This window comes from Pogona vitticeps, chromosome 2, assembly GCF_051106095.1.
Source record: "Pogona vitticeps strain Pit_001003342236 chromosome 2, PviZW2.1, whole genome shotgun sequence".
NCBI classification, from domain to species: domain Eukaryota; kingdom Metazoa; phylum Chordata; class Lepidosauria; order Squamata; family Agamidae; genus Pogona; species Pogona vitticeps.
Window position 1 is genome coordinate 203390087 of NC_135784.1, and position 26053 is coordinate 203416139.

Below are 26053 nucleotides of genomic sequence, written 5' to 3' on the forward strand. Positions count from 1 at the left end.
AGGACATGACTATGACAAATCAGCATTTGATATTCAGGACTCTTAGACCAGCCAATATGTTTAACGTGAGGAGAGAACCAGGTCACCAGCAACTGACCATGACTACCAACCCAACACCCCCATAAATCTGGAAGATCATGAGTGGGCCAATGAACCTCAGTTCCTTGCCAGTTGTGTGCAAAACACAAATCTGTAAGTCTCTTACAGGGAGTCTGCAGAAAGTTTGGGGACCTGTGAAGGTGTTCAGATGTTTCCCATTTAATGTATTTGCGAAGGCTTTCATGGCCGGGATCTAATGGTTGTTGTGGGTTTTTCGGGCTCATTGGCTGTGTTCTGAAGGTTGTTCTTCCTGACGTTTTGCCAGTCTCTGTGGCCAGCATCTTCAGAGGACAGCTCACCAGAGCACAGAGTGCTGTCCTCTGAAGATGCCAGCCACAGAGACTGGCTAAACGTTAGGAAGAACAACCTTCAGAACACGGTCAAAAAGCCCGAAAAACCCACAACAACGATTTCCCATTTAAATCTGACAGTTTGATTAATCATGTTTTCTTTTAGATCAGGTGGCTGGCCAGGTGTGTGTTCATCATTTACAAGGAGAGGAGGGGAAGAGATGGGAGCAGGATGCATTATGAGAAGAAGGCCAGACGATGGAGGCAGTGCTGTGCTCTGAGCAATGTTCTGCTAGGAAACCTTGGGTCCTGACTCCTGACATTCATCTGAATGTTACTTTGGCATACACCACCCAACTAGAGATTGTTGCTGACCACGTACACCCCTTCATGGCAATGGTATTCCCTTCAAAAATTGTTCAGGAATGGCTTAAGAAACATGACAAAGAGTTCAAGGTGTTACTTTGGCCTCCAAACCCCCCAGAGCTCAGTCCAATGGAGCATCTATTGGATGTGCTGGAACACCAGATCTGATCCATAGAGGCCCTGCTTCCCAACTTGTGGGACTTAAAGGATCTACTGCTAATGTTTTGGTGCCAGATACCACAGGACACTGTGGGTACGTGGTGGCGCTGTGGGCTAAACCGCAGAAGCCTGTGCTGCAGGGTCAGAAGACCAAGCAGTTGTAAGATCGAATCCACGTGACAGAGTGAGCGCCCGTCATTTGTCCCAGCTCCTGCCAACCTTGCGGTTCGAAAGCATGCAAATGCAAGTAGATTAATAGGGACCACCTTGGTGGGAAGGTAACAGTGTTCCGTGTCTAAGTTGCACTGGCCATGTGACCACGGAAGATTGTCTTCAGACAAAACGCTGGCTCTATGGCTTGGAAACGGGGATGAGCACCGCCCCCTAGAGTCGAACACGACTGGACAAAAATTGTCAAAGGGGAACCTTTACCTTCACCTTACCACAGGACACTCAGAGGTCTTGTGGAATCTGTGCTTCAATACATCAGAGCTGTTTTGGCAGCATGAGGGGACCTACATGATATTAGGCGGGTTTTTTTTACACTTGTAGGTGATCAGTGTAAGTTCTTGCTTACCTTTTTCTTTCTTTCTGCATTCACCCAAATGTTATGTGTTGTCAAGTTGCTTCTGACCTATGGCAACCCAATGAATGAGGGATCTCCCACATGGCCTGTCCTTAACAACCCCGCTCAGCTTTTGTAAACCCAAACCTGTGGTTCCTTTAGGGAGTCACTCCATTCGTTATTTGGCCTTCCTCTTTTCCTGCTGCCTTCCACCTTTCTGTTGGCTTCTCTGAAATACTCAGACTCCTTCACTATCTTAAGTTCTGCATTCAAGAAGAGGATTCACACAAATATTTCCTCTTTAAACTCTTCCCATCACTGTTTATTCCTCATCAGAGGTCTGTTCACTGCCAGGAGGAATGTGGGCGAAACATGTTACTACTTCACAGTACTGTATTGCAAAGGAGGAAAGCCAACATTATCCCTTACCATTACTCTGTATAATAATTATTCTTCCTCATTTTTAAATCTGGAATGGGAAGTTTTTAAATCTGGAATGGGAAGCTATAATTCCATGTGAAAATTTACCACAACTAGGGGATCCTGAGATTTGAAGTTTGATGAACTGCTTAGAACATTTTGGTGTAGTCAGGGAACAGTTCATCAGAACTGTGCATCAAAGAATTCTAAGCATCTCAGCAAGCTATAAAGCCCAGTTGCAGAATGGAGCCATGTATATTGTAGATACATCCCCAGCTTCAAATCCCCACAAGCAGTGCTACCAATAAAATGGTACAATGGCGTTATTCCATCTTTCACTGATTAACATTTGGTGGGGCAATAAAAATATGGAAGAAATGATGAGAAAACATGAATGGTTGCAAATGAGAACTGACAATATCTGGACCTCCCATAAAAAACTGTAATGAAGGCAAGGCCTTGCCTGAAGGCACTCTACCTGCCTTGTTCTAAAGGATAAGATCTTAAAAAGAAAACAGACAGACTGGGAATTCCCTCCACCCTGTACACCATCTATATTCCCTGCTTGTCATCTCAGCAATAGATGTCATACAAAGTATTTACACAGAGCTTTAGCGTTCTCAAAGGGGTTCACACATATTATCTCAATAAGCTATTATCCCCCATGTGTATGGTGAGGGGCTCAGAGGACAAGCAGAGGTGACAGCTGAACTGGCAATTTGCTGACCTATAGCTTAGCTACTACTTAAGGAACAATCCCGACAAAGCTAATACCTTGAAGTCCCATTTATTTTCACTGGAACTTCACTGAATATGTTTTATGTATTTCAAACTGATACATCAATAAGACTTGAAAATAATTTATTTTTCTTCAGGAAAAGTTTTGAGGGGTTTATTATTTACAAAAAAACATGTTCGTACCATATTTTAACTTTCAAAAGTTTTGTGGCATGTTAGAATAGAGCCATGATCAATTAAAATGAGGTGGTGAAAGAATGAAAGCAAATAAACCCATTACTGGTGAGAATCTGGTAAAATTAGAATGCTGCAATTTCTTGCATAAACACATCTGGTTTTAGCTTAACTCCTTAAGGGCTCTGAACAAGTATTTGTTCATTCATTTGGATTCTCAGCCCGCTTTGAGCTTTGAAAACTCAAGGTGAATTAGACAATAAAACACACATAGTTGCTTGAAAACACCCGCCAATTAAAACCCCAGTATTTTTTTAATCCATCATGCCATGAAATTTTGGACTTTTAAGTTCTTCACACTGGTACAGCCTGAAGAAGTATTTGATTCACAGAAGTTCGTGGACTGTATCATGATTTTTTTAGTGGTCTATAATGGTACTACCTATTTTTGCATTTGTATTGATCACATGGCTCCCCTTTATTTCAATTGAATTATGAGGATACCAAGAAATAGCCACTGCCCCCGTACCAACAAGACACATAGATTCTCAACATCAGTGGAGCAGGACTGCAGCTGACTGATGGTCAGCTCCCTCTCCATGCAGAGGTGGACAAGGGCATCTGGCCATGATTCCTGCAGACTCTATGTGGGTCTGTTGTCTCTGGGGACAGGTAGATGATGGGGTCTCCTGGCTGAATGGAGAGACTGGCATTTGGAGGAATTAGCCAGTCTGAGGCCTGAGATGGAGTGCTTCTTCTGATGCTCCAAGGGCTTCCTCCAGATGTCAAAAGGGCCTCCCTTGCTGAGAGACTGTGCTGTGGAAGGGCTGAGCCTTTCTTTTTCTTTTTCTTTCTCTTTTTTTGCTGCATCTTGGGCATCTGGTCCACAAGAGAACTTAATGGGAGAAGGCCTTAAACCCTGCTTAGCCTTACCCCAGCCAACTCCAAATTTCTCAGAACTAAATGAGTTGGAGCCCATGGCTACAAAGCCAGGGGTTGAGAGTTTGATTCTCCACTGTGCCTCCTTGAGAGGAGCCAGCCTGCGTAGCCTCGGGCAACCATTTCCCCAGAAGAAATGATGAACAAACTTTGAGTATTCTGTACTTGGGAAACTCTTCCAAAGGTTGCCACAAGTGGGAATCATCTTGACAGCACACAATTAATTAAATTAAGGAAAGAAATATTTTGATTGGTTATGACCAGATATGGAACTATAAAATGTTATATCAGCAGTGTTTTCATACTGTGATGCCACATGGAAACACTCAAGTGAATCCCAAAGTCTTCTAGAAACATAGACCGATGCTAGAGCTTTTCTAGAAGCCCACAGAAAGCCTGTTATGCATGAGAAAAGCACAGAATGTATTCTGGCAGTCTTCCAGTAGTTGGGGATAAAGGAGCCAAAAAAGACCAAAGGCATGAGGACATTGAGAAGGGCAGATCCCAGAGGGAATATCCTTATAAGGTTTATCAGAGAACTTTCTAGAGTGAATAAGGCCCATGAGCTGGAGATTCCTTGGCTGATTTACAGTGGTTCACTTATACTATATCAAGATCATATTAGATATTTGAAGGAATGCATATTCCCTGGGATTAACTCATTTTCTTCCACAATAGGACTTCCTCAGAGGTATGTACCTTGGCAGACAGATTTTCATGTTAAGTCTGATTACTTTGTAATTTCCAGTTTCAGAACAAAGCACACTTAATGCAAGATACAGAACTGAGGGAAAGCATATGCTATAACAAACAGATGTTTTCCATCACTTGAGGGAGCACCTCTGTGACGTACACCCCGTATCCTTTGTTTATTTTGCCTTAAACACACACTGCCACCAGGTACTATTCCCTTAATACCAAATAGATCTTAGACACATGGTGCCAATTCAAAAGATTTATTGATTTTATAGATGTCATGCAAATCACAGGAGTAAATCACAGATGTTTAGGCTTATTCATTAAATATCATTTGCTTTCACGTTGGGTTTGTTTTCATTCACTGTTATAATATTCTTAGACTATATATATATTCTCTATACTTTTAAACTCTTTCCTATTCTCTCTAGCATTCTCTCTTAACTTTCTCAATTCCATCTCCTGACTCTCTCTTCATTTCCCTGTCTGCAACCTCTTTTCCCCAACTCCCTTCTCTAACTGTCTCCTAACTGTCTAACTGTCCTCCTTGTTTCCGCCCCTCCTGTCCTCTCATAGGCTCCTGCCTTTGAGCTTCCCATGATGGACAGGCATGACGTGGGGTTCCGCTACAACCTCGTCTCAACATATGCTAAGCATGTCTATTTTGACCATCAGTATCATTGAAATCTACATACTGCAGATGTAAAAGTGGAGAGCAGCTTAATACAGGTCACCTAATGAGTCCTGGCAAGCATTCCGTGTACTGTACGTATACGACTTAATATTTCTGTTGTTCTTTTTCTGTCTTTGCTTAAAAACTTCCTATCCCCCCCCCCCATTTTAGGTTTTGAGGTTCTCCCAGACTCTTTTGGCAGCCTCTGGGTGAGGCAGGGTAGGTGTGTGTGGATGGGGAGCCTTTAATTGCCAAACAAACAAACAAAAACACTGCCAGATCACCAGCTGTGGTCCTGATCCTGCCAGTATACAGTACTGTGTTCAGCAATTGGCACCTGAGGCAGAAAATACTAAGCCTACTTCTCTCCTTTTCTGAAAATTAACACGACAGTAAAAAATTAAACAAAACTAGCCTTTTTATACCTTTCATGACACAAAAATCAGTTGCCCCAGCAGCCATCCCACTCTCCTCCAGCTTACAACAAAGATGAATGTTTTTGTCACATATCTGAGTGGCCTGTTGTGAATAAATCTTTTGCTGATATGTATTTCCCTCTATTGAACTATGGAGAAGAGCTCACCACCTGCAGACTCTCAACACTGTAGTCATTAAATCATACCTAACCCGACCCCCCCCCCCCGCCGACCTTAAACTAGATTATATTAATTTTTTCCAGTGGTAAAGCTGTAGTAACCACTTGATTCCTATGGATGGCACAAAAGGTCAAGTAAACTGTTAGCGGCCTATCTCAGATGCACATCATCAACAAATATCCAAAACTTAAAACTAATATTCCAAGTTCAACAGTCAGAAGCACTATTCCATCTTAACCTGCTTATTTCCTTAATGATCCCTGCTAGACCATTGTTATTAATTTAAAAAATTACCTAATGAAGTCATACACTGATAGACAATACCAAATTAATAGGATCTGGAAGATTGTTTTCAATATGAAAATGAGCAACAGAACAGCAAATTGCACTCTTATTTATTATTTTGCTTATTTATTACATTGGATAGTATTTTTCCAGACAAAAATGCACATGAATAGAAACACCATTAGAAAACTAAATATAATAAAGCCATTAAAATCCTTCCAGTAATCTAATCAATTTAAAAGGTGGAATTGGAAAGATATATCTTTGCATTCCTTCCTAGGAGCAGCAAGAATGGTAGGTGGCCGCACTTCCAAAGGGAGTGCCTTCCACAATCTTCTAGGAGCGAGAAAAGAGTTGTAGAACCATAGGTAACTCTTATAACCAAGTGCAAATTGATAGATGGACAGGAACTGTGAGTAGATTACTCAGGAGACAAAGCATGCAGTTGCGGTCGACAGCTTGTTGAAAACGTCTGTGGGCAGTAGTAGCAAATAAGGCAAGCTGATGCTGCAAACACACTTGCTGTGGGAGTAAATCTCACTGAATAGAGAAGGCTTTACTTAATACCTGTGTAGGATTGTGTGGATAATGTTGGGTATTATTGGGAATGGGCCTGAGAAGAAAACTGCATTATTTTCTGTATTGTAGCTTGGGGACCTGTGCCCCTTCCAAATGTCTTTGGCCACTCCTAGCAGAGTGAATGGGAAAGGGTTATGAGTGTTGCAGCCTGCACATGTTCTGTGATATAAATCGATAATTCAACTGAGTTTTGAATATCGGGTACTGTACTGCTTGCTCATCTCTGAAGGATACTGTACCATGGTGAAAGCTGTACCAAGAGCAAAGGGATGGAAAACAGGCTTTGCCTGGAAAACCTCATGTTTTAGGGGTGTGTGTTTAAAAATGGCAACAAAAGAGGCGCATAACATAGGTTTAAAGAGTTGCGAATGACGTGGAGAGAGAATATTTGTGCTAGAACAGACATACTTAAATCTATTAATTGTGTCAGTCAACACCCCTGTACTGCAGCAATGTTGGCAAGTCTTTGGGTCTAAGGCTCAAATCCAAGCCCGAGTCTTTGGTACCAAGTCTCTAGTCTCTATTAAAAACAAGTTCTCCCCCCCTCACGGAAAACAGGGAAGGGTTAGGGTAGGTTCCATGTCCCAAGTGGAGTCCAAGTCATGGGGGGGGGGAGGAGGGAAACACCCTAAATCCTAGTTGAGTCACTGGTGCAATTTAAACCGCGATTTTCCAAAAGAGCTCCATCCAGAGAATAACAAAACATAATCTCAAAAATAACAATGTAAAAAAAATCATTTTAATACAGAAACACTAAAAAGCAATAAAGAGTAGCGAAATAATAATAATAACAATATATCAATATGTTCACCCCTTTCTCCATAAAAAGGACCCAAGGCAGCTTTTAAATACAATATTTAAAAGCTTCAAACATTAAGAACCAAACTTTATAAAACTGCAGGTTTCACCCCTCCTTCATCCCGTCTAAATTTCTTGTTTTTGTTGACTTCCAGCGTATGTGTGCTTTATTGCAAACCTCCTTGAGAAGGCAGTATAAACAAAAGGCTTGTTTAGGTGGATACATGTTAAAAGAATAAGATCGGGGGCAGCATAGAACGGGTCGGCTCCCTGGTCTATACAGGATGGCGTCCTCCTGAATCCGCTGGTTTCCAAGCGGAGAGCTCTTTTTTTTTTGCATCTTAAGGGCGATGCGCGTCCGCGCGTGTGTCTGTGGCGCAGCTCGCCCTCAAGTGGGCAGCCCCCGTTTTAGCATAATGCAGCAAGTCATCGCGGAGGGCGAGAGCCGCAACGGCCACCTTCTCCAATGCCCTCTGGAAACGAGAAAGCCGGAAACCATCCCGGGAACCAGATTATTCTTGTTCTTTCATTTCTTTGATTTTCTTTTTTTTTTTTTTTTTGCTGAGCGTGTCTTATTCAGGACTTCCAGGAACGGATGCTTTCAATCAAATGATGGCCCTATTAACGTAATTGGGTTAACTTTCCTTTACAAAAATCTAAAAGATATGTGTGTGTCTGTGTGTGTGTGAAGGGGGGAATCCCTCCTCCCCAAAGGCTTGGCTCTTTTTCTAGTTTCCAAGGGGAATTGCAGGGAAACGTGGAAAGCGGATTTTCGTGGACGGGCTTTGCCTAACAGTTCTCCAAAGAGATAAATTGGGACGGTAGTTGTAGGATCCGTCCCACGTTTTACGATAATCCTGCGAGTGGAGAAAAAAGTACAAACTGAAAGTAAAAAAAACCCCAACAGCCTAGCAACAACAGAAGAACAATTATCCGAGGTAAGTATTTTCTTTTTTGAAGAACTGCGGGAACCTGGGCATTTTGTTGTTGTTTAGTTGTGTCCGACTCTTCGTGACCCCATGGACCAGAGCACACCAGGCCCTGCTGTCTTCCACTGCCTCCCGGAGTTGTGTCAAATTCATGTTGGTTGCTTCGATGACACTGTCCAACCATCTCATCCTCTGTCGTCCCCTTCTCCTCCTGTCTTCACACTTTCCCAACATCAGGGTCTTTTCCAGGGAGTCTTCTCTTCTCATGAGATGGCCAAAGTATTGGAGCCTCAACTTCAGGATCTATCCTTCCAGTGAGCACTCAGGGTTGATTTCCTTCAGAATGGATAGGTTTGTTCTCCTTACAGTCCAGGGGACTCTCAAGATCCTCCTCCAGCACCACAATTCAAAGGCATCATTTATTTGGTGGTCAGCCTTCTTTGTGGTCCAGCTCTCACTTCCATACATCACTACTGGAAAAACCATAGCTTTGACTATGCAGACCTTTGTTGACAGGGTGCTGTCTCTGCTTTTGAAGATGCTGTCTAGGTTTGTCATCACTTTCCTCCCAAGAAGCAGGTGTCTTTTAATTTCGTGGCTGCAGACACCATCTGCAGTAATCATAGAGCCCAAGAAGGTAAAATCTATCACTGCCTTCATATCTTCCCGTTCTGTTTGCCAGGAGATGATGGGACCAGTGGCCATGATACTAGTTTTTTTGATGTTGGGCTTCATACCATTTTTTGCACTCTCCTCTTTCACCCTCATTAAGAGGTTATTTAATTCCTCCTCACTTTCTGCCATCAGAGTGGTATCATCTGCTTATCTGCGGTTGTTGATATTTCTTCCGGCAATTTTAATTTCGGCTTGGGATTCATCCAGTCCAGCCTTTTGCATGATGTGTTTTGCATAGTGTTAAATAAGCAGGGAGACAATATACAGCCTTGTCGTACTCCTTTCCCAATTTTGAACCAATCAGTTGTTCCATATCCAGTTCTAACTGTTGCTTCCTGTCCCACGTATTTATTTGTTTGTTTGTTTATACCGCGCCCATCTAGTTAGCAATTTGGTCTCTAGTTCCTCTGCCCCTTCAAAATTCAGCTTGTACTTCTGGGAGTTCTCAGTCCACATACTGCTGAAGCCTACCTTGTAGGATTTTGAGCATAACCTAGCTAGCGTATGAAATGAGTGCAATTGTACAGTAGTTGGATAATTCTTCGTTGCTGCCCTTCTTTGGGATTGAGATGTAGACTGATCTTTTCCAGTCCTCTGGCCACTGTTGAGTTTTCCAAACTTGTTGGCATATTGAATGTAGCACCTTAACAGCATCATCTTTTAAGATTTTAAATAGTTCAACTGGCCATCACCTCCACTGGCCTTGTTGTTAGCCATGCTTTCTAAGGCCCACTTGACTTCCCTCTCCAGGATGTCTGGCTCAAGGCCAGCAACACACTATCTGGGTTGTCCAGGACATCCAGAGCTTTCTGGTATAATTCCTCTGTGTATTCTTGCCACCTCTTCTTGATGTATTCCGCTTCTGTAAGGTCCCTCCCATTTTTGTCCTTTACCATGCCCATCTTTGCACAAAATGTTCCTTTAATATCTCCAATTTTCTTGAACAGATCTCTGGTTTTTCCCCTTCTATTATTTTCCTCTATATCTTTGCACTGTTGATTTAAGAAGGCCCTCTTGTCTCTCTTTGCTATTCTTTGGAAGTCTGCATTCCATTTTCTGTAACTTTCCCTGTCTCCCTTGCATTTTGTTTCCCTTCTCTGCTATTTGTAAGGCCTTGTTGGACAGCCACTTTGCGTTGTTGCTTTTTGTTGCTGCCTCCTGTACAATGTTACGAGCCTCTATCCAAAGTTCTTCAGGCACTCTGTCCACCAAACCAAGTTCCTTAAATCTGTTCTTCACTTCCACTGTGTATTCATAGGGGATTTGGTTTAGATTATACCTGACTAGCCCATTGGTTTTTTCCTACTTTTTTCAATTTAAGCTTGAGTTTTGCTATAAGAAGCTGATGATCAGAGCCACCATCAGCTCCAGGTCTTGTTTTTGCTGACTGTATAGAGTGTCTCCATCTTTGGCTGCAGAGAACATAATCAATCTGATTTCGGTATTGTCCACATGTAGAGTCACCTCTTTTGTTGGAAAAGAGTGTTTGTGATAACCAGCTTGTTCTCTTGGCAAACCTCTATTAGCCTTTGCCCTGCTTTGTTTTGAACTCCAAGGCCAAACTTACCTGTTGTTCCTTTTATCTCTTGATTCCCTATTTTAGCATTCCAATCCCCTACAATGAGAAGAATGTCTTTCCTTGGTGTCAGTTCTAGGAGTTGTTGTAAGTCCTCATAGAATTGGTCAATTTCAACTTCTTCAGCATCGGTGGTTGGTACATAAACCTGGATTACTGTGATGTTGAAAGGTCTGCCTTGGATTCATATTGAAATCATTCTATCATTTTTGAGATTGTATCCCAGTACAGCTTTTCCCACTCTTCTGTCAACTATGAGGGCTATTCCATTTCTTCTACGGGATTTTTGCCCACAATAGTAATCATTTGAATTGAATTCACCATTTCCCGTCCATTTTAGTTCACTTATGCTCAGGATGTCAATGTTTATTCTTGCCATCTCCTATTTGACCACCTCCAGCTTCCCAAGGTTCATAGATCTTACATTCCAGGTTCCTATGCTGTATTTTTCTTTGCAGCATCGGACTTTCCTTTCACTTCCAGGCATGTCCACAGCTGAGCGTCCTTTTGGCTTTGGCCCAACCACTTCATTAGCTCTGGAGCTACTTGTACTTATCCTCCACTCTTCCTCAGTAGAATGTTGGACGCCTTCCGACCTGAGGGGCTCATCTTCCAGCGTCATATCTTTTAGCCTAAAAGATGTCGCAGCCCCGCAAAAGATGTAAGGAGTCACTGGTGGCTGTTGTCATGTTTTAAATTGGGGGGAAAAAGACAAGACTCTCCGTTCTCTGGCAGTTCTCATTTCTTTGCGGGTTTCTTCCCCCCCCCAAAAAAAGGACCATTTAGTTCTGTAAAGAACGAATAAATCAGTGGCTATGAATAAAAAGGAAAACATACCATAGAAATAGGAAATATGCAATTTTTTTAGTTAAGGGTATCGACTTTCTTTTACTGCCCTTTTGCTCTTCACTACAAAGCTGAGTGGGGAAATTTGTACATGTTATTTGTGTTGTGTCAGGGACAGTTCCATTACCCAATGTTTCTTACACTTCTGATACTCCAGGAAACGAGTGTGTTGCCCCTGTATTTTCATATCTCTTTCCTGAACCATAAGGACTAGGAACTTGCTTTGTCTCTGTAGAAGGAAAGCTAAGGTTCTCAAGTTGCTCAATGCTGTACCTACAACCAGATGTCATCTTGCTTTGTCCTTACATGAAATCCCAGAACAGAGTCCCACTAATAAATGAATTATCAAGATTCTTGAAGGCAAGGGGACAGGCCCAGCTTTTTTAAAAAAACAATGTGGCAACTTTGCTAATTGGAAATGTATTGTTTTTAAAGTCTGTCCCCCATTACATTATGTTACATTGCATTACATTGCGTTATAAACTGTAGTTATGCTTAACATTAGGGCTGGTGTATTCCTTAAAGGATAATCGGGTAATCCCAGGTCCCATATTCTGAACCCCATTGCATCTGTGCTTACTGCCATGATCTCAGTACATCTGATGTTATAACCCATGCAGTGTGTACATTCTACAAAAGTAGAGACAGCTAACATTCGGCATTCACCTTATGTTAGTTGTGTACATTATGCAAATAAAAGGGAATTTATTGTACAGTATGATCGATTACACTTCTCATAACTGTCTGAAAGAGTCTATTATTCACACATTTTCAAATCTGTTCCTTTAGTGATAAGGACTAGAAACTTGCTTTTGCTGTCTAACAGCAAAGCTGAATTTGTCAAGACTACTGGATTCGATTTCTAATGCGGAATTTACTCCCTCCTTGCCCTTGAATACAATTGCATAGCATTGGTTGTAGCTGAGTATGTTTGTGCCCTGTCCCCTTTTCATATAAGCCTGAGATAACAAATGAGTAATGTTCCAGATTCTGTGAGAGTAACTGAGGATAGCTTGTGATTGGGCAGTGAGGAATTTTGGAATTCCAGATGACAAGCTGCTCCTGATCCTAGCAGTCAGCATCACTCAACACTGGGTTTATTGTTGAGGGCTAATAGAGGTTGCAGTCCAGTAACTTGGGTATCTGACTGCAGAGTCAAAGGTTGGGAGTTCGATTCCCCACCATGCCTCCTGTGAGAAACCCTGAAAAAGGTAATCATAAGTCAGAACTGACTTGATGACACATGATTATTTTTATTATTAATGTCCTGAAAATGCCCCCCCCAGACCTGACATAATGCAAATTTGTTTTGGTGGGAGGGGATTGGTTCCCTCCTGCACCAATGTTTCTAAAACAAACCGTATGTTTTGATTTAGCTGAACGCGTTCACTTCCGAGACGTCCTTGGCTCAAGAACCTGCACTGATACATGCTCAGCAATCTACTGATGTCTGGTTCAGTGCCTTCAATGGCATCTCTTCTCCCATCCGAAGTGGTAACAGAGAAGGGCCGGAACATAACGGGATGCCACAGTAGGACTATCCACAGAGTATATTAAACAACCAGGAGCGGACAACAAGGGCTTTGTCTGTCTAAACACAACAGCATGAATGCAATCAGGAAGAAGAGATTTTTAGTATCCTGCTTCTGCTTGATGGCCGTCTTTTTTCTTCTTGTCACTCTTCAGGTACCACAGTTCATCAGGACAGATGGTTAATACAGTAAACTAATGAGACAGTGAGATGTGCAAAAAGTTCAAAATAGAATTTTAACTTTCAGCATGTGGCCCCTGGCATCAAGGAGAGCGTGTGTTGACTTTTAGCCCCAAAGCATATCAGAAGAGAAGAGAAAGATGTAACCCTTTCCTTCTTACTATCTTACCTAGTTTTCCCCTCGGCTCCCAAGATGTGTGGGGAACTCCAGCAGTCTCCTTCTTTGCAAAGTTTGGAAAAGGTACTACAGCTCCCAAAATTCCTTTGTCAATCTAGGAATTACCATTCTGAAAACGTCAATGTTTTCAAGCTCTTAACTCTTTTCCTTGTCCTTCTAGCAATTATTCTCAGTTGTCTTCTCCATACTGGTGGTCTTCTCTCACAGTTTGATTTTTACAGATAAAGGAGATTGGCAAATGCACAGAGCAGGAAACACATTTTCATGGAAACTGGGGAAAGTTCAATTTTTGGATGACAGTTCTCAGAATCTTCCAGCCAGCATAATAATAGGGAGTTCTGGGAATTATAGTTTTTTGGGGAAAAACTTCTCCCAAAGTCCAGTTTTCTCCATGTCGGGAAACAACAACAGCGTTTTTACCTGAAGATGAAGTATGCCACCCACCACATATTCCTGGAGAGCCACCAGTCCTAGCCAACATGTCCAGGGGTGAGGGATGGAAAGAGTCACAGACCAAGAGTATCTGCTGAGCCACAAGCCAGGGTGAATAAAAATCATTGATTTTTTTTAAAAATATCAAATTAAAAAAATCACAATTTAAATCAAAAATTGATTTAAAAATCTAAGTAGTAAAAAATATATATCCAATTTTAAACTTTAAATCATGATTTAATTTGATTTAAATCAAATCTACCCTGCCGCAAGTGCTCCCTCCTGATTTACAAAAGTATAAATCTGCTATTATGGACCATATTTTTCTGATCACAGCTTGTCTCCTCTTTTTTAGGAGACAATCTGATGCAATAGGAAAGGGTAAGCTACTGTAGCAGATCAGACATAATCTTATTATGAATTGATCTGGGGTAACATGCTGAAACTTAGTAGATTTTCAAGATGACATTATATTGTGAATTTATTATTCGTTTAATGCAGACTTCATGCCCAAAGAGTACCCATTACTGTTTATTTGTTAAATTTATATACCACCTTTGCTTTACGGTAGTAGGTAGTGGATCTCCTCTATCCCATTTTATCTTCACAGCACTGACTGGCCCAAGGTGAGCCAGTGAGTTTCACAGCTGAAAGGGAATTTGAACACAATTCTCCCAAATCATTGGCCAGTACTTTGACCATTAGACAACACTGACTCTCCAGCCTTCCTCCAGATCACCCACAGCTTTTGTCGGATGCAGGATTCCCACTTCTTCCTCTCCATAGCAACCCCTCAGCCCACCTTCAGTCATGAATGTGACAAGGGATCCTCTTCAGTGCAATGGCCTGTGGTATGGAGAGTATAGGAGGTCTCTGAAAATTGAGTTGAAAAATACCTTCTATGAAAGGTGCTATAGAGAGACATGATTCATATATGTATATGGATCCTGGAAATGTTCAATTTCCATGATCGAAATAATTCTAATTCATATTTGAAGTTGATGGGAGGTGGTAGAGAGAATATGTTTAATTGCTATTTTAATATGCTTTTATAATTCAAAAACCTTATTCAGGTTGCTGTAAGTTGTAAGCAACATGACGCATAACAATGATAAGGCTACTATAACTGATTGCTCTTTTGTACACAAAGGGGGAGTTACACAAGAGTTAGTAATTAATTTCTTCTGTTACTGATGTTTTTTTTCTCTTTGCCTCTCAAAGGTGGTTGTAGAACTTGGCAGATCTGAAAGGTTGAGGTCAGAAAATGCAGTTTCTCAAAATAATGCCTTTGAAAAGGAAGAGTTGTACAAATATGCCCCTTTGTTTCTAAAGCAGCCAGACATTCATAGCAATACAAAAAGGATTTTGGAGAAAGACGGATATCCCATCTTGCTGTGGTGGTCTCCACTGACAGGAGAGACTGGGCGACTGGGTCGGTGTGGGGACGACACCTGTTTCTTTACTATCAACAGGACTTATCAGCAGGAGCCTATGACAAAAGCATTCCTGTTTTATGGTAAGAGGCTGGCCAATTTGATTCTTCCAGAAAATGCATGATTTTTTACTATGCCCCAGATCAGTTCATATATACAGTGGCTGTTGGGTTCAAAGACAAGTAGAAGCTGCCATAAGATGTTGCAGTTTGTTTGTGCTCCTATGTGGGCTTTCACCTTCTTCATCCCATTCCTTTCTCACACAGATTTCCACCCCAAATTGTGAAAGGTCAGTGTGCTTTCCCTAATGGGTCACCCTACCCCTTCCTGCCACCAATATTTTAAATCATGATTTAATTTACTGAATGAAATCTCATTTCAAACAACTGGTTTAAATAAAGTTTCTCGTGATACTTCTTCATATATTGTTTTGAATAAACATGGAAATCTGATCAATAAAATATGTTACATTACACATCATAAAGTAGTTTATGATGTCCAGGAGGGTGCATATAACAAAAATAAAAACAAAAAATTCATGGCACCATAAAATACTAACACGTTTATTTCAGGTAGAGTTTGAATGGCTTATAGTCTGCTTCATCAACCACAACTCTCTTCGTGACTGCATTTGATATTGGCTGGGACTCACAGAGACAGACAGACAGACACACACACACACATACAGACACACTGGGATGGAGGCTTGAAGATGAGCCTCATTAGAGAGGATTTAACCTCCTTCATTGCAGTAATCCTGTTTAAATTCCCTGTAGTACTGTGGTACCTCGATTTGCTAACTTAATCCGTATTGGAATTAGGTTCGTAGGTCGAAAAGTTTGCAAATCGAGGCAAACTTTCCCATTGGAATGCATTGAAAACCATTTAATCTGTATCTGCTGTTTTCCGTTCGTATGTCGAGGTGCTGTTCGTAGGTAGAGACATTAGTTCCCATAGGAACTAATGCAAAGCCAGTTAACCCATACTCTACCACTAGGGGGTGAATTTTTAATTTTTTTTTTCTTCTTTTGACCTAAGGTGAACTTAGGTCAAAAAAAAAAAAAGACAGGAAAGGTTTTTCTTTCTTTCTTTCTTTTTGGTTCGTAAGTCAAGGCTCCCTTCGCAGGTCGAAGCAACTTTTTGCAAACGGAGCTGTTCATAACTCGAATCATTCACAAGTAGAGACGTTCGTAAGTCGAGGTACCACTGTATCTACCTGTGTTGCTGTAGTAGAACAAGCCATCATCACAGTTCAGACCTAAATGGATCAAATTAAAGTTCTTGATATGATCTAATTCAGAACCGTCATGCTGGAATCTCCTGTTTAACTTTTTTGTAGGAGAAACTTGACACACAGAGTTCAGCAAATGGTAAGAATGTTCATGGACCAGCACCACATAGGTTTAAGTTCAGGGCTAGGAATTTCAAGCAGGTAACATACCTCCCAAAACTGTCAGCAAATTTGAGTGGGAAGCCATACTGCTAGATTTCAGTGGCAACTGGGAAATGGTTTACATTAAATGTGTTGTAGCAATGTATTGCCCAAATGTTATGTTGGGAAAAACCTGTTTAAAGAAATCAAATGCTTTTTTTGCATATGAAATTGGCCCCTCAGACCTGCTCAAATTGCCCATGTTTGGCTTAGTTTTTTTCAGCCAAGTGATGGATTAGGATGCCAATTTTCAACTGCTTCCTCCGAATCCTATCAATCATTCTCTGTTTCCACTCCACCCCCCATCTGAGCCATTTCTTATCATCTCAGGCATTTCTGAAGGCTTATAGTCTTATTGACTGAGGTGAATTGTGGCATAACAAATCCATCAGTCACCTCAGTACTTTCACCTTCAAAGTATTCGTCTTTAGGCTTCAGATTTTTTGTGTTCCCAATTAATTAGCTGAGGCGCCTTCCTTTCTTTTCTTAACGAAATTTCCAGCTTATTTGTGTTTAATATAATTGAAAAGCAGGAATATCTACTCTAGGAATATCATTGTTTCTGAGATTATGGTATTTCTTTCTGATCTCTGAATTGCAGATTTTGTACTCTGAATTATTTTGTAAAAGTTTCAGTTTCTGAAAGCCAATCCAACAGGTGCAGAGTAACAGTGCAATCCTATATGTCTACTTACAAGTATGCCAGTCCCATTGAGATCAGTGGATATTAGTCTTGTATAAATAAACACAGGATTAAAGCTTTATTCTCTTTCAAACTGGCCTTATAAGCCTAAGAAGATGCAGCATAAGAGTAAATCCTGTACTCAAAATGCAGGGGGAAAGGCTGTGATAAAAATATTCTTTATATAATACTTCTCCGAAGAACATTTTCTCCATAATTCACAACTAGAGACAGGAAGAATCACTCATGTGTATATGCATATACATATGAAATATTTTTCATTTCTTCAAGAGTTAAATAAATTAAATCTGATTTTCTTTCTGAATGGTTTGGCATTTAGATACTAATCATAAACCTGGTCTGTTAGAATGGATTGTTTTTTTAGCCTAAATATCCATGTGCAAGAAGGAAATTATCATCAGGATCGGGGAAATATCAATGTTTTCAGAAGCGGATGTAGCTTGCAAAATTTTGTGGGGGAGGAAGAGGCAACCAAAATCAACCCAAGGAAGACTGAGCACACTGAATAACTGCAGAAAGTTGAATGCATCTGGTGAGGAGGCTAATAAAAAGCTGAGGGACAAAAGAATGGGTTATTTTGGGAAAAAGGCCTGACCAGAACAAGAGTTCGCATTGTGATGCTTTGCTGCAAAACTCCATTTGTTCTAGCATGTTACTAAGGTACTCTTGGGGGGGGAACCATGAGGAAAGTGGTAGCACCTAGTTTCTGAAGAGGTCTTTGATAATATGCTGTATGTGCCATTTAGGGAAGCATGGCCAGATGAAATCAAAAATGTCCTTTTTTTTTTTTAATCAAAAGGAATTATCTTCTTTTTTTATTTGTCTTTGTAACATTGAGGTACCGACTTCAGCATAGATGGCTTGCCTCTGCCTCGTGAAGACCACCATGACTGGGCCCTTTTCCATGAAGAGTCACCTAAAAACAATTACAAGCTTTTCCAGAGACCTGTCATCACCCTGTTTAACCACACTGCCACTTTCAGCCGCCACTCTCATCTCCCACTGACCACTCAGTACCTTGAGAATATTGAGGCCTTAACGTCCTTGAAGCATGTGATTTCTTTGCAAAAAAAGAACAGCCTGAGGCAGAAGTTGGCACCACTTGTCTATGTACAGTCAGACTGTGACCCGCCATCTGACCGAGACAGTTACATAAAGGAACTAATGACCCACATTGAGGTGGATTCCTACGGGGCCTGCTTGCATAACAGAGATCTGCCTGAGCATCTCAGGGACCCAGCCTACATGGACAGTGATGAGTTTTACGAAGTTCTTGCTCAGTATAAATTCATCCTGGCTTTTGAGAATGCCATCTGTGAAGATTATATCACTGAGAAACTCTGGAGGCCCCTGAAGCTGGGAGTGGTACCTGTTTATTATGGCTCTCCCAGTATTGGCGACTGGCTTCCAAGCAATAAGAGTGCGGTTCTGGTCACGGCGTTCTCACATCCGAAGGACCTGGCCAGGTACATCCAAGTATTGGACACGGATGACAAGGAATACGAGGCTTACCTAGAGTGGAAGCTGAAAGGTGACATCTCCAACAAGCGGCTGCTGGCTGCTATCAAGGAGCGCACGTGGGGAGTGCAAGATATCATGAAGGACAATTACATAGATGCCTTTGAGTGCATGGTGTGCACTAGAGTATGGGAAAATATCAGAAGACAAGCAAAGGTAATTAGGAATGTGTCTGTCCTGTTTCCTTCTGGCCCACCGTATGCTGAGTCAGACTATCAGGAGGAGTTACAGTGGTGCCTCGCTAGACAGTTACCCCGCATGACAGTTTTTTCGCTAGACATTGACTTTTTGCGATCGCTATAACGATTCGCAAAACAGTGATTCCTATGGGGGAATTTCACTGGACAATGTTTGGTCCCTGCTTCGCAAACCAATTTTCGCTAGACAACGATTTTGACAGCTCCCTCCACGCTCGCAAAACAGGTGTTTTCAGGACCTAAGCTTTGCAAGACAGCAATTTAAACAGCTGATCGGCAGTTCGCAAAGCAGCTTTCCTATGGCCGATCTTTGCTAGACAACGACGATTCTTCCCCATTGGAACGCATTAAACAGGTTTCAGTGTATTCCAATGGGGAAATGCTTTTTGCTAGACAACGATTTTGCTAAACAGCTATTTCAGTAGAACGGATTATCATCGTCTAACAAGGCACCATTGTACTCAGAAGCAGGTCTGAAGCCCGAGAGCCATTGAGGTGTAATGCTTAGACTGTCAGACTGAGACTCGGGGATCTAGGTATAGTTCCCTTCTGAGCCATGAACCTTACTGGACCTTGGGCTAGTCACACTTTCTTAGCCTAACCCACACTCCCAGTGCTGTTGGGAGGATGAAATAAGATGGAGGAAAGGTATGTATTCTGTCATGAGCTTAGTAGAGGAAAAGCAAACTACACATGCAGCAAACCAAATTCTAACTAACAAAAGCAGGGGCATCACCAAGCTCTGCAGGACCTTAGGAGAGCACCCTGGGGAAAGCAGGCAACATTCTGTATTTCACACCAACTTCTCTCCCCACCCACCCCAAATGATGAAGTAGAGATGTGTTGGACTCCCATTACCACACAGGTAGCATATTGTCTTAGGGGATGTAGGAATTCTAATCCAGCACATCTAGAGGGCACCAGATTGTGTGTGTGTGTGTGGAGGGCTAACATAGAGCGAGGGGGGGGGTACCATTATAGCTCCAGCCAGCCTCGGCCCCACATTGTCATATGTACCAGATGTGTATGGATTTCCTTGTTGAACCCACTTTTCAGCCATTTCCCAACTGCAGGCAACTATATGAGAGGAGCCAAAGGCAGTTTCAGCAATCCCTTTCAGTATTTTTGCTGCTTTGTGAAAGCAATAGTTCTAAACACTAATCTCTGAGGTTTAATTGAGGGTGCAACTACACAGCAAGGGAAATGCAAACACTTGTGTTGACTCGGTGTGAAATTGCACAAGGGAATTTGGGTTTCCCTCACTCTCTTTGCATTAATTAGCTAGACAGAGAGGAGGAGAGCCTTGTTTGCAGCTCTTTTTATAATCCTGCAGTTGGCGCCATTACAAAGGAACTACCTTACAAGCTGTAAACAAGCATTCCCTTCCTCATTTCCTCGTCATCGTATCTTTAAAAAAAGCCTTGCAGATGGAGAAGAATTTTGCTTTCTGTTGCTATGCTGGCATGGTGTTTTTTCTGCATTCGTTCAAACAATCACACACCTGTACCAATGTAAATCCATCTGTAGCCCCAACAGCAAAGGCAAAAACTATGGAGTAGGGGAGACTCTAGGCTGATTCGCATTTCCTTTTATATCCTGTTTTTTTAAAAAAGCAAATCAGCCCATCCCAATCCTGGAGCATTTCCTGCATTTTTAAAATTGATGTAGTCACTCCCTGAACCCTGGGAGTGGGTGGGTAGTCCTGCTTCTGGAAAAAAGATAAAGATAAAATATTTCTTAAAAATATGTACAGTATGTATATATTATATTCCACTGTTAGATTATACTCCTAGTTCTGCAGTAGGGTGGACAGAAGGAAGACCGGGGTCTTGTGGTAAATTATTGTGTGATATCAAATACATCTGCAAGAATTTGTGACTCCCAGTTGTTTAAAAACAGAACAACAAACACAACTATTAATATTCCCATTACAGTGGTGTCTCGACTTACAGAATTAATCCTGGCTCCGCTCCTTCCTGGAGGACCGCCCCCAGAGAGTACAGCTTGGGGAGAGGGTCTCGGCCCCGTGGAATCTCAATTGTGGGGTTCCACAGGGGTCGATCATCTCCCCAATGCTGTTTAATATCTATATGAGGCCGCTGGGCGGGGTCATCAGGGGGTGTGGGGCATCGTGTCATCAGTACACTGATGACACACAGCTCTACATCTCCTTTACACCAACTTCAGTGGATGCCATCCGGTCCCTCCAGCGCTGCCTGGACACTGTACTGGAATGGATGCAGTCAAATGGATTGAGGCTGAACCCGGACAAGACGGAGGTCTTGAGGGTGGGCGGCCCTTCCGTCAGCGGCATAGGTGACTCCCTCTCCTTTGGAGGGACGACCCTTGCCGCAAATAGTGAGGTCCGCAGCTTGGGAATACATCTGGACCCGGCGCTTACCATGGAAACCCAGGTGGCATCCGTGGTCCGCTCTGCCTATTTTCATCTATGGAGGATTGCCCAGCTGCGACCATATCTTGATCGGGGGGCCCTCACTACTCTAGTCCATGCGCTCGTAATCTCGAGATTAGACCATTGTAATGCACTCTACGTGGGGCTGCCTTTGAGGCTGACGCGGAAACTTCAGATGGTCCAGAATGCAGCAGCCAGGCTCCTTAGTGGGGTGAGAAAACACCAGCATATCTCCCCCACTCTGGCTGCTTTGCACTGGTTGCCCATCCGTTTCCGCGTTGACTTCAAAGTGCTAATGATCACTTATAAAGCCCTAAACGGTTTGGGACCTCAATATTTGGCAGATCGTCTTCTCCCACCCAGATCTACCCGGATCACCCGATATAGCCAGCAGGGGCGGCTGAGGGGTCTGATGCCGAGAGAGGCCCGGAAGGAAAAAACAAGAAACCGGGCCTTCTCAGCGGTGGCCCCTCGGCTGTGGAATGCCCTCCCAACAGAAATTCGGCTGGCACCCTCGCTGGGTGTTTTTAAAAGCCAGTTAAAAACTTGGTTATTCAAGAAGGCCTTCCCTCCAGTCAATTAAGTCTCTCTCTCTCTCTCTCTCTCTCTCTCTCTCTCTCTCTCTCTCTCTCTCTCTCTCTCTCTTTTTGGCTCTTCCATCTTGGTAATCCTCTCTTTAAATTAATTGTTTTAAATTGAAATTTGTAATTTTATGATTTTATATATTTTTATACTGTTTTGTTTTATTTTGTAAGCCGCCCCGAGTAGACATGGTCTAGAGGGGCGGGGTAAAAATCAAATAAATAAATAAATAAATAAATAAATAAATAAATAAATAAATGGCCGTAACTCGAAAGTTTCATAAGTCGAAGCATCATTTCCCATAGGAATGCATTGAAAACCAATTAATCCGTTCTGGCAGAAGAAAAAAAATACCAGAAAGAAAAAGAAAAGAAACAGAGCAAGTCATGACAGCCACTGTGGGAGGCGTCCCGAGGTTTCCCGCCACTCTGACAGCCACCGCCGGGGAAGCCACGGCAGCTGTCACGGCGACAGAGAAGCGGTGGTCAGAGTGGCGGGGAACCCTGGGAGGCCTCCCATGGCAGCGGTCAGAGCGGCGGGGAAGCTCAGGATTTTCCCGCCTTTTTCCTTTCGTAAGTGGAAGCTCCGGCCTCAAGTTGAACCAAAATTTTGCGGCTGGAGCTTTCCATAACTTGAAGTATTCGTAACTAGGGATGTCTGTAAGTCTAGGCACCACTGTATACTACTAAAGCGAAGAAAGCTAGGTTTTTGTGTAGATAGTCATCAACACAGTTTAGCTCTTGTTCTCAGAATAAATCCTTGGTCTCAAAGCTCTTCAGTTGAACTGTATTTTTTTTGTAGCTGCTTCTGGTTGATATGTCACAACAAGGTTTGCCCATTTCTTTTCTATAACACAAGATTTTCCTCAGGACTAAGCCCTGAGAGCAGAAAACAAAAACATGTCAGTCCCATATTATATGTTTCAGGGAGGCCCCAAACCAGAAAAATGAAAGATGGTTTCTGTGCAGGAGTGGGCAACGTATGGCCCCCAGTTCCCCCTCCAAACACATCTCCAAAAATATTTAAGCATTTTCTTGAAAGAAAATGGTACCTGATAGGTGGGTGTTTGGAGGGTGGTTTTTTTTTGCCATATTTGAAGAAATATGCAACATCCTTGGCCCCTCTTAACTCCCCAATGTAAATTTAATTTTTTAAAAGAACCTTTGGCCACTATAGCGCACAAGGGAACTTTAAAAGTACCTGCTTTTTTTGTAATAAATTTTGCAGAGGGGTGAGGTTTGTGGGAATAGCTGGCCCTCCAAGGCTTGGGGTGTGTGTTTGTGTATGCAGTCTCAAAGGCTCTGGAAAATCACCCACTGCTGTTTGTGGGGGTTTATTAAGCCCACTTCTCCAGTACCATGTGATGGTTAAAAAAAACCCCTGTGAGTCTGCTTCTGTTTTTTCCTAGGGAATGTTACCGACGAGGTGGAATGCAGAAGCCAACCATTTGAGTTGCCCCAGACCTCAGGTGTTCCCTTTTCCCTTTCCAAATGCGCACAGAACGGCTTTACAGGAGATGTGGATACCAAGCTTTGAACAGTCTAAAAAAGAAGCTCGTGCACTGCGGCAGCTGGTGGAGAGGAACCGGAATTTCACCGCTCAGGAGTTCTGGAGCCTGGTGTTTCGGGAATGATTTTAGAAGATCACGGGCTCTTGACTTAAGCCAAGAAAAAAACAGCAACCGACAAGAAAAGAGCCACCCAGAAAAAGGAGCCTATATCAGAAGCTGTTGTTTGTATTGCCTTAAGAAAATAGGAAGTAGTTTTAACAACTGAATGTATAATAGGAAAACATGGTATTCAGTGAATACTAATCAAGGAGGAGGAGGATCCCATTGGATCATCTTATAATGTATACTAATATTTAGTATAAATTATTAATATAGACTATTAGTATAGCTAACATTGGAGCCTTATGTTGAAAGATGAAATGCCACATTAAAAGAAATGGGCATCTCTTAATGTTACAATGTTCTCATTGCAGGCATGCAGTTCTTCCAAAATTCAGTGGCTGACCGATCAGAAGATTGTGTAGGCATTCTGAATCACAGACCAAAAGCAAACTGAGAGGTCTTTAAGGGCAAATGATAACAATAAATAAACAAAATTTCTGTTTTTTTCTGTTCTCCAGGAGCACTGCTTTTCACTTTATATTGAGGTAGTGTTGGTGCATAACATGCCCCCCCCAAACAAATAAAAAGGAAATGCCATTCCAGACATTTCCTGATGGTTTTTATCCCCACAATGACCACAGAATGACAATTTTTAGACCCCGTGTGAATCACAATCCTGGTCCCTGTACCCCCTGAGCTTGCCCATCTCTACTCTAAGAAAGCTGAGTTTCTAGTGACACACTCTTTTATCCACATAGACCCAAGGGCACACAGCTAGTGTATGGTTCTCCCAGGCCATCATTTGTCCTCAGATAAGTGTTCTGCCTTCTGCACATGTGGTTCTGCTTCCTGGTATGTTTTGCAAACCACTCAAGCAACAACTCTCATCCAAAAGCTGGGTGGTAGTGGTTTATGGCACTGTTTCTTCACCTTTGTTAGATGTTTTTGGACTGCAACTCCCAGAAGCCTTCACCATCAGCTGTGCTGGCTGGGGTTTCTGGGAGCTGCAGTTCAAAAACACCTGAGTAACAAAGGTTAAGAACCACTGGTTTGTGGCACTTGTTTACATGCAAGGACGCCTTGCACAGAAATCCTAGATAACTATAAGGGCAAATGGAGTCTTGCAAAGGAGGTCTTCGACCAAGAGCCTTCAGATGTTGGCCCACAAGACAAGATCAGCTGTCTGCTGATGTCCTTGCCCCTGTTTGCTTTGAAGACTAGAACACCGACATTTTTTTGTTCTGCAACTCCCAGAATTCCCTGCACGGAATTCTGGGAATTACATCCTGCCAAAAAGTCATGTTTCCAAACACAGAGCACACGCTGTGCTACCTCATGAAAAGGAAAAATACAGCTAGGGCAATCATTCGCAGCTGATCTTTGCAAAGAGGGAGGGGGAAATCAGCAGAGGAATCTATATATGTTAGCCAGCTCTATAAAAAGAGTATAGCCACCAGAAATAAGGGAGCAGCTGCTCAGTGTTCACACGTTCCTGTTGGTACACAGAGAATGAGGGATGCTTAAGGAGCATATGCTTTCGTTGCATCAAAGCAAGACGGACACCTGTTTAAATGGCTTGTAGCTCCTGATAGCATATTTTTTCTGGTACAACAAGCTTTCAGTGACAACCTCCTGAGTGGTGTCTCCAGTTATACCTGCAGCGAATCTGACCTCTGTGACCAAACACCCTCTGTGATGAGTGGAAGGGATCAGAGCCTTTCTGTTGCTCAGCGTGTCTGTGCATCGGCCGTACCCTTGGCATCAGCTGTTTTAGCTGAAACTTGGCCAGCTGAAATTTCCTGATATGGAAGAAGAAAATGTAAAATGCATTAGTACTTGGCACCCATACTTTGACATCCAGACACCGCCGTGGGAAGTAAAGAGCCTGGTTAAGATTTACCCACCACCTGGTGTTTTAAAAATGGGATATTAAAAGGCAGAAGCTGTATTCCAAATCCTTAAGGACTCTTTCTCTTTGCCACAGAATACAGCAGAATAATGATTTCCCTCCTATTATTCAGCCTTGGTCAAAGCATGTAACTGTTACAGGTAACACCATTGCCTGTTCCTAGCTGCTTCTGGGTAACGAGGATTTAAGGTTGCTTCATTGTCTTTGAACTTTAGCTTCATTCAATTTTTATACAATGAATAATGGCTGGAATCCTGCTGGTGTTTGTGTAAGAGATGTGATAACTTGTCACAACTAATTGATAAGATACTGGCGCATGTCTCGTGACCAGTTGTGTAGCCAACATGCACCCTGGCACCTCATTAAATGCAATTAGCTGTAGTGAGTGACAGAAACTTATATGTAAACCCAACAGAATTACAGCCAGCATCTCCCCATTACTTTCAACAGTCACATTTAAAGACCACTTTAATGCATTTTTAGAGAAGTTTTGATAGGACCTTCCCAACTTATATTCCATTCTTTTATTA

At 42.3% G+C, this 26053-nt stretch overlaps 1 protein-coding gene across 1 annotated transcript; it reads left to right on the forward strand.

Moving 5' to 3' along the window:
• The first annotated feature begins 7741 nt into the window (after positions 1-7741).
• Positions 7742-24119, forward strand: POFUT3 (protein O-fucosyltransferase 3). The gene is made up of 5 exons (XM_072991957.2): positions 7742-8315; positions 12780-13089; positions 14946-15240; positions 18131-18966; positions 23411-24119. Exons 2-5 carry the CDS (start codon positions 13009-13011, stop codon positions 23633-23635), a joined length of 1437 nt encoding a protein of 478 aa, XP_072848058.2. The 5' UTR covers positions 7742-8315; positions 12780-13008; the 3' UTR covers positions 23636-24119.
• The last annotated feature ends 1934 nt before the right edge of the window (positions 24120-26053 follow it).